This window comes from Antedon mediterranea, chromosome 6 (genome assembly GCF_964355755.1).
Source record: "Antedon mediterranea chromosome 6, ecAntMedi1.1, whole genome shotgun sequence".
NCBI classification, from domain to species: domain Eukaryota; kingdom Metazoa; phylum Echinodermata; class Crinoidea; order Comatulida; family Antedonidae; genus Antedon; species Antedon mediterranea.
In genome coordinates, this window is record NC_092675.1 from 22,549,323 (window position 1) to 22,561,494 (window position 12,172).

At 34.3% G+C, this 12,172-nt stretch overlaps 1 protein-coding gene across 1 annotated transcript; it reads left to right on the forward strand.

Moving 5' to 3' along the window:
- The first annotated feature begins 229 nt into the window (after positions 1 to 229).
- LOC140051902 (ATPase ASNA1 homolog) lies at positions 230 to 11,902 on the forward strand. Its single transcript, XM_072097249.1, has 7 exons — positions 230 to 372; positions 1,600 to 1,805; positions 2,319 to 2,409; positions 2,960 to 3,110; positions 6,976 to 7,083; positions 7,661 to 7,867; positions 8,846 to 11,902. The coding sequence occupies exons 1-7, from the start codon at positions 230 to 232 to the stop codon at positions 8,963 to 8,965; spliced, it is 1,026 nt and encodes a 341-aa protein (XP_071953350.1). The 3' UTR covers positions 8,966 to 11,902.
- Positions 11,903 to 12,172: the final 270 nt, after the last annotated feature.

The window sequence follows — 12,172 nt, forward strand, 5'->3', positions numbered from 1 at the left end:
ACAATTCAAGAAAATCGGATCATAAATAACTTCACAAATAGAACAATTTGTACTGTATTCTTTTATATTATTGTGCCAAGTACTTCACTCAGTTTCTATAGGGGTATTTACACCAAAGATTATATAGCGCCGCTACGCGGCGCTATACAATCTTTGGTTACGCCTGGCGGTGACCCTTGTTGTAGGCATTCCTAGCGTTCCATACCTTTTAACCTTACTGTATTTCAAGATGGCGGCTGCACTCGATGAACACGTTGATGATGATGACATTTTAGAACCATTAGAACCGTCTGTTAAAAATATAATCGACCAAACATCTTTAAAATGGATTTTTGTAGGCGGTAAAGGGGGAGTGGGAAAGACAACATGTAGGTAAGTTACCACACACGATTAAATCGTAGGCCCAGAAGGCCTAGGCCCTACTAGCTAGAGTAGATGGCCTATTTAGAGTAGAGGCAACAACGAATCCGACTCCGAAGCAACATCGGTCCGCTAGAGAGGACTGGCCTGCTCGGGATTGCATCCTCTGACAGGTGGCCTGGCTCTCTCCGGCTGCTTATGTTATGCGCGATTTGAACGATTTGCGCAATTTGAAATTGCGCAAAAAAAAAATCCTTGCGCAATTTGAATTGAAACATGTGTTTCAAATTGCGCAAGCAACGTATTAAATTGCGCAAGTAATCTGCAAATTGCGCAAGGTTTTTCGACAGATTGTGAAATCATGTACACCCATATTTTTATAGTAATTTCTAAGAATGATTCAAAATTAAAGATAAATATCGCATTTCCTTATTTTAGTAGTGCAAATATTGTTATAAGTTAGCATACCGTCGAAGAACCGACGAAGGAAAACGAAGCGGTGGTGTTCCACCAGGCGGGCGCGGCGCGGGCGGCCGGCTATACTACTCTAGCCTAGCTAGGGTCTGGACTACTGATACTGACTAGGTTACATGGCCTAGCTTAAACTAATATTAAAAAATTAAAAAGTGAGTATTAAACATTATCTTCATTGAAATGGTCTTATTTATATAATAAAATACTAAATTTTAAACTCCTCTGCCTAGGCCTAGCCTATAGCCATGTATGGGAAAATTTACAGTTCGTTTTCAAATTGCGCAAAGGTGTCATATTGCGCAAGAACTATCTTGCGCAATTTACAAATTGTGCAGCGCAATTTAAAATTGCGCAAAGATTTTCTTGCGCAATTTGAAATTGCGCAAGTTGATTGCGCAATTTGAAATTGCGCAAAAAAATCCTTGCGCAATTTTAAATTGCGCAAGAATTATTTGCGCAATTTCAAATTGCGCAAGGATTTTTTTGCGCAATTTCAAATTGCGCAAATCGTTCAAATCGCGCATAACACTTATACTAAACCACCACATTAGTACTGTACTCTAATCAACTTGTAAAACTGGTGCTCCTGAGCCTCTTATTAAGTCGACCATCAATTATTGGTACTCGTTATCTAGTGTAGTAGTTTAGTACTCAATCAAAGGTGTACCACCAGCCCATATTCAATGTTGTGAACTGTACCATAAACATTAAAAGATAATGTGTACATATTTAATATATTTTTTCTTTCCAATTGTTTTATTTCAGCTGTAGCCTGGCAGTCCTATTAGCCAAATCCAGAGAAAGTGTGCTTGTTATATCAACAGATCCAGCGCATAATATATCAGATGCATTTGATCAAAAGTTTTCTAAAGTACCAACCAATGTCAAAGGGTTTGATAACTTGTTTGCTATGGAGATAGATCCCAATATTGGAATGGCTGATCTACCCGATGACTACTTAGGAGAAGAAGGTATAATTATCTAAAAGTGCTGCTCTGTTTCAATAACATGTTCCCTCTTTGAAGAAACGCCATAATTGAAAATATGTGATTGGAATTGAAGTGCCTCACTTTAAAGTTAAAGTGCCCTGGTTATTAATAATAATAAACTAAATGAATAATTGCCTTTTTTGGGCAAGAACTCTGTTTCAAAGTACAGCATTGCCTAAAGTTGTGATACTGTACCTCCGTACAAGAGTATTTATACCAATGTTAACCCGGCGACTAAATTATAACAGTGAATTACTGGATTTAGACCTCTCTCTAGCCTGTTCAGATGCTTACCAACCAATTATTTTTATAAACCAGGGGTTTTCCAGGGTATAGTTAAAGTAAACCCCAAAGTCAACCCAATTTTGTGTTCTAAGGGGCTGGGATTATACTAAAGGATTTACGGTAGCAGTTTTTTATAACTACTTTTTTCATTACACATTCTTACTCTATGAATTTCTCTCACAAATATTGAAATTGTTATTTCGTTTATAGATGTAATGAGTCTAGGTAAGCAGATGATGCAGGATCTCCTAGGGGCTTTTCCAGGGATTGATGAGGCCATGAGCTTTGCTGAAGTCATGAGGTAATACATTGGAATTTCTACAACTGATGAAGATGTCAATTCACCATATTTAACATTGGCCTGACCATTTTCATGTTTCTGCCATTTATTAAATACATTTTTCAAGAGCCTATAAGTAATTTGCTTGGGCTCAACTCCTAAGAATAATAACTCCTGAGACACAAGTAAGTTAGAGAATGTGATACCTTGTGTTGGGCTTCTGATTGTGAGATCGGGATTTCAATTCCAACACTTGTCGTATAGTTTGTATCCTCAGGCAAGATAATTTACGTAAGTTTGCCTCCAGGTGTACAAATGCGTACCTGGTAAGGTCAATCACAACTGCGCTGATTACTAGCTTCAACATTATGGAAGTACATTTATATATAGGTTCCAAAAAGACTGGTTAATATGTGAATCGCTTTCAGGCTTTGAGCTTTAAACGCTATATTATATATAAGGCCGACTTATTGTTTTAATGATTTATTTGACTAATTATTTGTATGCTTCTTTTGGACTTATTCTAGGAGGATGCAATTTATTGATTGCATATTTTCTGTATTATTTCTAGGCTTGTACAAAGTATGAATTTTTCAACAGTTGTGTTTGATACAGCACCCACTGGCCACACACTTAGACTTTTGTCATTTCCATCAGTGATAGAAAAAGGTCTTGGCAAGATTCTACAACTCAAAAACCAATTCACACCATTCATTCAACAGGTAAATTATTTATTAGGGAGGTTTCGCAACCTTACGATAACTAAAACGGATACGTCACACATTTGTGAAACTTTTGAGCTGATCCCCATTTCATATTCGTAAAGCGTATTCGTGTTGACGAATATCACCAGTCATATTCGTAACTACAAAACGAGTATAGTTTTTGATCTATTTTGCACATTTTGCAATTGAATCATTGAATGATTCATGATTATAATATAATTATACTTTTATTTAAAGTAATTTACTAAAGTAATTTACTAAAATGCCATGTCAATTTTGATAAATAGCAGTCCTCACTCCCTTTGATGTTACGCTAGGCCTAGGCAGCCAAGCACCAAGCAACACGTACCTGCGCTTCGCTCAAATTTACCGCAGTCATATTTTGGACGGCGCCCTCAATATTTCGTTGCCATGCGAAACAGATTTTTACTGGCTTACGAAAAACGAATACGTGTGCGTGACGTATCCGTTTTCGTTATCGTATTCGTAAGATTGCGAAACCTCCCTATCACTACAGTCAAAAACTAAAACTGGAAACTACAGTGCAGCAGTGAACAATCTTGTATGCTTGGTATGATAGGCCTAAATAACTAAATAACTAGGCTGCCCTAGACCAGCTAAATCATACTTCAAACATAGCTTTTATGGTCAAAATGGTAGTGGGCGGTTGACAATTTTTGTTATGTGCCCGGATGCTATACATTAAGATGAATTTTTGCAGTTCACTCATGGATTAAAGAATAGAAGGATATGCATCGACGTGAGATCAAGGGTTCCTTGACTCTCGCCGACAGACCGCGGACCGCCCACACAGTGTTATCAGTTTAATTAACCGCATGGTAACAACGAAACGTTCGCGTGCCTAATATATTGTTTACTGCACATGTGCAACGACATTTAACCTTGTTGGCTACGCTTCTTTCGCGCGTTCTTTGGTGGCATGATGTTTTAGCGCTAGCAACAATGGCGACGAACAATTTATACGACGACGAATTTAGTTATAACCTTTCTGATGAGGAATTGTAGATGCTATAATTGTAATTAGTATAGGTTTCTGCCGCGATTGATCTACGCTAATGTTTTTATGACATTAAAGTAGCATTTTATGACCTGTAGTAGCCCTACATCTGAGACAATAACTATTTGTTGTCTCATCCTCGGGCTCATCCTACATGTAAAATTACAAAATCAGCAAGGATACTAGGCCTAGGCCTTCTAGGCTTACTAGTAAACCATATGATTTGCCGACATTGATACTGCCTAGGTAGACAACGTGTAATCATGATCTATATACTCACCGTTGTCTTACTTCTTGTGTGAATAATAATAGGTACTTTGTTTGTTCGTGATTAAGTTTGCCCTGCGTGTACTTTTCCAAACGACCGCTAGGTAACGAATCGCAACTATACATAGCCAGCCAATCCCGGATCAGGGATCGCTGTTTTCATTCAATTAAACCTGGTGATTGGATGTGATGTGGATGACATAACCACTAGCCAATCACCAGGCACTACAATTTAAATATAATCACATCGATAATTAAGGAGATTTATGAAGAAACCACTGCTTAGCCATATATTAAAAACACGATTGTTGGTCAAATGCATAATTTAATATTCTATAGATTAACGCAATTTTTAATGACAGAAGATGGCAGGCAAATAATGATAATTCAAATATAAAAATTGCATATTTTATTAATATTACCAACTACTTAAAATTACCAGTCGTAAGAAAGTGAACTTTTCGTAGTCCGATTGTGATGAAACTAAAACGGATACGTCACACATTTGTGAAACTTTTGAGCTGATCCCCATTTCATATTCGTAAAGCGTATTCGTGTTGACGAATATCACCAGTCATATTCGTAACTACAAAACGAGTATAGTTTTTGATCTATTTTGCACATTTTGCAATTGAATCATTGAATGATTCATGATTATAATATAATTATACTTTTATTTAAAGTAATTTACTAAAGTAATTTACTAAAATGCCATGTCAATTTTGATAAATAGCAGTCCTCACTCCCTTTGATGTTACGCTAGGCCTAGGCAGCCAAGCACCAAGCAACACGTACCTGCGCTTCGCTCAAATTTACCGCAGTCATATTTTGGACGGCGCCCTCAATATTTCGTTGCCATGCGAAACAGATTTTTACTGGCTTACGAAAAACGAATACGTGTGCGTGACGTATCCGTTTTCGTTATCGTATTCGTAAGATTGCGAAACCTCCCTATCACTACAGTCAAAAACTAAAACTGGAAACTACAGTGCAGCAGTGAACAATCTTGTATGCTTGGTATGATAGGCCTAAATAACTAAATAACTAGGCTGCCCTAGACCAGCTAAATCATACTTCAAACATAGCTTTTATGGTCAAAATGGTAGTGGGCGGTTGACAATTTTTGTTATGTGCTCGGATGCTATACATTAAGATGAATTTTTGCAGTTCACTCATGGATTAAAGAATAGAAGGATATGCATCGACGTGAGATCAAGGGTTCCTTGACTCTCGCCGACAGACCGCGGACCGCCCACACAGTGTTATCAGTTTAATTAACCGCATGGTAACAACGAAACGTTCGCGTGCCTAATATATTGTTTACTGCACATGTGCAACGACATTTAACCTTGTTGGCTACGCTTCTTTCGCGCGTTCTTTGGTGGCATGATGTTTTAGCGCTAGCAACAATGGCGACGAACAATTTATACGACGACGAATTTAGTTATAACCTTTCTGATGAGGAATTGTAGATGCTATAATTGTAATTAGTATAGGTTTCTGCCGCGATTGATCTACGCTAATGTTTTTATGACATTAAAGTAGCATTTTATGACCTGTAGTAGCCCTACATCTGAGACAATAACTATTTGTTGTCTCATCCTCGGGCTTATCCTACATGTAAAATTACAAAATCAGCAAGGATACTAGGCCTAGGCCTTCTAGGCTTACTAGTAAACCATATGATTTGCCGACATTGATACTGCCTAGGTAGACAACGTGTAATCATGATCTATATACTCACCGTTGTCTTACTTCTTGTGTGAATAATAATAGGTACTTTGTTTGTTCGTGATTAAGTTTGCCCTGCGTGTACTTTTCCAAACGACCGCTAGGTAACGAATCGCAACTATACATAGCCAGCCAATCCCGGATCAGGGATCGCTGTTTTCATTCAATTAAACCTGGTGATTGGATGTGATGTGGATGACATAACCACTAGCCAATCACCAGGCACTACAATTTAAATATAATCACATCGATAATTAAGGAGATTTATGAAGAAACCACTGCTTAGCCATATATTAAAAACACGATTGTTGGTCAAATGCATAATTTAATATTCTATAGATTAACGCAATTTTTAATGACAGAAGATGGCAGGCAAATAATGATAATTCAAATATAAAAATTGCATATTTTATTAATATTACCAACTACTTAAAATTACCAGTCGTAAGAAAGTGAACTTTTCGTAGTCCGATTGTGATGAAACTAAAACAGAATTATTCAGCAATATATTTTTGTTGTCAATTAATCATCGACGCAGACATGTCAATAGAACATTCAGACTGCGCATACGATTTCTACATGGTTACGTTTTGGTCTCAAAAAATGTAACAGTTGATTCGCAGCGTTTTACAGAGGGCCGCGGTTAGAGACACGGAGTTCAATGAGCGTGTTTGTTTGATTGGCAGCAGTGCTTTAGTATAGGCAAGCGCGTTGTAAAATCGTTTGATGTCACCGTCGATGCATATCCTTCTATTCTTTAATCCATGGTTCACTGTACATAACACCTTTTCATTTCTATGTAGTATACAGCTGTTCTAATTTTCTCATTTTCCTTATTTTTAATAGATTGGTGGTATATTTGGAATGGCAGATTTTAATGCAGATACAATGACAGCAAAATTAGAAAGTATATTACCTATAATTCGCAGTGTAAATGAACAGTTCAAAAATCCAGTAAGTTATAAATGGCACTGTAGTTATACTATACTAGTATTAGTAGTAGTATACTAAATACCTTTTATTTATTGTCTGTGCTTAAATTTATGTACAGTTGTATTAATAGTAGTGTTTCTTTGAGATTATTATTTGTATTCATGTTAAATGATAATTGTGTATGATTCTTTGTTCTATATTATTATTTTTTCCTTTTTTTAAAACCATATTTAATGAGGGTGATCCATCCAGCAATTGCTGATCATTAGGGACCCTCAGGGAGAGGTTCACAAGACAAACATATACACAAGATGCTCTACATAAACAAAGTCTTATTACAAGTCTTTGGGAGTGGAGTTGTAATTTTGAAAAAAAATGTGACGAGACTTGAACCCAGGACCTTTGGAGTGGTAACCAAGCATCATAACCACCAAGCCACAACTCCACTCCACTTCCTGTTTGTTTCGTGGCAATAAAACAAATCTAGGTGTCTATATAAAGTTATGATGATAGTAATATTCTCTGACTGTTTGATGCCACAGTAGATCCTGACCTGACCTCCTAATAAACAAACATTTTGGTACCATTTCTGTTATAGGATCAAACAACTTTTGTATGTGTATGTATAGCAGAGTTTTTATCATTGTATGAGACTGAAAGATTGGTGCAAGAATTGACCAAATTTGGTATTGATACGCATAATATTATAGTGAACCAACTCATATTTCCCAACAATCCTATGACAGCATCAAACTGTAGGATATGTCAATCCAGGATCAAACTACAGGCTAAGTATCTAGACCAGGTGAGTGAATACCGTAAATCTTCTAATTGTAACCCTTTGATTGTTTTTTAGGATGGGTTACTATTAGAAGGGGGTTACTATTAGAGTAGTGGGTTACTATTAGAGTAGTGGGTTACTATTAGAGTAGTGGGTTACTATTAGAGTAGTGGGTTACTATTAGAGTAGTGGGTTACTATTACTAATCTTAAATTAGGCACCTGACAATAGTAACCCATCCCACAACTCATAGCAAAATAATAAAACAGTACGAATAAACAAATTTGGTTGAACTCTAACTTTATTTTCTAAACTCAAAAACACTCGATCCTCCCCCACTTCCGAGAATAACATGCATTATCTCCTTATTTTCAAAATACTGCTGCATCATTCATAAGTTTTAAAACCCCCATGGGTTACTATTAGAGTAGTGGGTTATTATTATTATAGATTGACTTATAAGGTGGGTTACTATTAGAAGATTTACGGTATATTTTGCATTAAAGACGTACTGTATACTAAAAATTCTTTCTCGCTGAACTTTTTTAAATAAATTTATTTATTTGGGTATAAAAATTTAAAAGTAGCCATATGATGTGTATTTACAAACAAAAGTATTGTACAATTTAAATTACAATAAAAAATGCAATAAAAATGAATAAAAAGGTACAACAATATCGCTCTGTATGTAGCTTTTGTCTCTGTCTTTTTTAATGACCTAGTCTCGGGTCTAGCTTTTGACAGATTATTATATAAAAGTTACTTTGGAATTTCAGTAGGTTATAGTGTTATGAATATTTTGTATTTATTGAAAGCCTGAAAACGTAAAATTGTAATGCTTTCTTTTTTTTTTCATACGCATCCAACAGCGGGTAACTTTTTAATCACAATTACAGGATGGATAAACTATTTAATAATTTATCATGCTTCAACTCATAAACATCAATCAATCTAGTATGTATGTAGTATGCAATCTAATCAAAATGCTTTCGTTTATTTCAGATTAATGATTTATACGAAGATTTTAATGTTACAAAATTACCTCTTCAAGAGTTAGAGATTAGAGGGAACGAAAAAGTGCGAGCCTTCTCAGAAAAACTGTACACACCAACTACATTTTAAATACTGCTGTTATTGTGAATGATTAACTCATTTTTTTAGTTTATTTTTTACCTCGTTCAAAATCCTGCCATTGTTATCACTAAAACATTGTACCTGTAGAAGAAGTTTATTGAAGGTAATATTAGCACAAGCTAAAACCATGTTTATAATAATAATCACACTGAATATGACTGGTTTGAGGGTCATAGTTCAAATTATAACTCAAGGTAATATAGAGACTGTGTTAGTCTATAATATCCCGAGGTGAATTTTGGACATATGAATAATTTAAGTCCATATGCAGAGTTCTATTACTATGTACGTACGTAAATTACAATAAATACTATGGAAATCTACAAACTACACAAAAAAACTAGAAAGACACTCCGAGAGTGCATACCTCCGCCTACTGTAAAATTCTCCTACATAAGATTTCTCCGGTAAAAAAGAAATATATATATATTTGTGTGTGTCTTAATGCTGTTTCTGATTTAGGCTAATTTAAATACAAGCATGTGTATGCGAGTTTGGTGTAATGGTTATATTGTAACAAGCCTTTCAACAACAATAGCTTCAGTTGACTAACAATAGAACAGCAACGCGAAAATCAAACGAGTGAATTTGAAAAGAAATAGGTTATTTTAAACTACTCGCATCAAAAAACGTGCACATTAAATAAAATTATGTTTTAAAATTACAAATCAGAAATTATAACTCTTGCCTCTTGTACAAAAATGAAGTTTTTTGGACAAGTAGTTTTCGAGAAAATGCAATTACAGTTTATTTGTTACTTTAAGACTGCTCGCCGGCTTTTGAAAAATTTTTTCCTATCTTTCAACACTAGCAGGTCTGAAAAGTATACTAAAAAGTGGTCCAGAATTGGGACCGTGTTCCGAAATGGTCCCAAAATTTAATGGAATGGTCCTTGACCACATATCTATCTGTACATTCATTTTGGTAAAGACCTTGTAATTACTTTTTGAGTAATCCTGCTAACAAACAAACAAACAAACACATGCTACCGATTACATGTACCTCCTTGGCGGAGGTAAATCAATTATAGGAACCTCCCAATAAAACGATAATAATATTTATGGATAAATCAATGAATATCCCACTTGCAGGGTTTTTCCCATCATACAAGCATTATACGATTTCATGACACAGCCACTAAGCAACTACAGTGCACTGTTTAGTCAGAAAATAATTTTGCGCAGAATGACTGTTTGACGTGATGCGTATTTACTATTTACTAGAGAAATTTGTTTTCAAGACTACTAATATTTAGCAACTAGAGAACTCTGCATATGTTTTACATACATCAATAGGTCACTGTTTTTTTTGCTGCAATAAAGCATATCGCTTTGTATTTATTTTGCCACTGCGCAATTCTAAGTTTGAAACATTTACTGCCATTGCACATTGTTATTTCTTCAAACTAACTTATTTTAAACTGGCTGTTGGAACAGGCTAAACTTTGCTGATGATTGTAAATTCTGCCAATTTAAATCTGTTCTATATTCTATCCATTTTTGTTCATACATCATCTAAAGAAAGACCATGTCATGTTGACCATACATTATGTACCTTCTCTTAATAATACAAGCTAACCATTGATTCTGCTGGTGGGTAAACACTATTCTATGGAAATATACCACGTCTATTAACAAATAGATGGTTTGAATAGTGGTGGATCTAGGATTTTGAAATTAGGGGGCTTAGGGCCAGACTCTAAACATTGTAAAATTAAGTTAACTTAACACAATGTTTGCTTTATTTTACATATGTATAGAAATGCAAATTAGTTTAGATTTGACTATTTTTGCATATCATTTGTTTGACCCTGTGCTAAGTTTTTCATTAGTTATGTGCTGACTATGGTGCTGTGCAATACATTGTCACGTTTGATTTAACATTTTTATTTGTTAACCTTGTTTAATGAGGCTGGCTCAAAACATATGCTGACAATCAAAGGGCCCTTGCAAAAACACAATAAAACCAATCAGGAGGTGGATCCATCCATGTTAATTCATAATTATTTATTTTTATTAATAGTTATACAATTTGTATTAAATATAGATTATATAGGGATAAAAAAGTTATAGCACATAAAAAATGTCCTAGATTTTACAATTTTAAGTATAATCGTCAAATTTTAACTATAAATTGAAATAAAAAATATTCGAACATTTTGAAAAATAAAAATGTATTAATAAATGGTTATTGTGAGGAATACTGTCAATATACGTCAACAATTTAGTGCACTGAGATGAATTTGAGGTTTACAAAAATGTATATCATACTTAAAATTCAGCTACATGTGTAATTGTGAATTATAACAGCATACAAATATTTGTCTTAGACACCTAATCATCAAATTGTTTGCAAAGTGAGATCATCTTCCAAATATGGTCATGTTTTAAATACTGTAATAATAATGTATTCATTTATATAGCATAATTCCATATGTGAAAATGATGCTTTCAGATTTATTAGCCGTGTATTTTGATCAAACACATGGAAATATGTACACACATTGAAGCTAGTATTTAGTAATCTAGATGAAAATTGGTTAGCAATACTGTAGTCTGATTTTGCATTGGTATCTGCTATACATTTAATATTATACTAAAGTTTATATAAATAATTTGTTTTTTTTGTAGTTAAATTGGTTTTATAAGTGGTACAGGGAATATTTTGTTTATTTAATTGTTGTTCTTTTTTTTTACATATAGGAAAGCTACTTTGTTGGTATTAATAATTTACCTATTTAAAATTTATATTATGTGAAAAGAATAAATTGTAGAGTACATTTCTTTTTTTTTCACACCTATTTCTTACACAATGTTAACAAATCTGTTTTACAAAAATAAAGATTTTGTTTTTATTGATATTTTTCACTAAAATCTTTTGTTTCACCTCACTCCTTTCCCATGCAACCACTTTTTAAAAGTATAAAGTACAACAAATATATTATGTCAATTTTTGTTTATGTTGTGGGAGATTATTGCACAAATTTATATAAATTTTATATAGATTATTGCACAAATTTATATAAAAAACGATGCACTGATGAAGGACTAGTGTTGCCCGAAAGCTCTGCTAACTTTTCTGGCTGTTTACTAATATCGTTTTTAATTAAGCTTTTTATTTTTGTATCTCCATTGAGATCCAGCCACTGATACCCACAGCATTGTTATTTTTTTCAGTAATTTGCCTTTGGATATT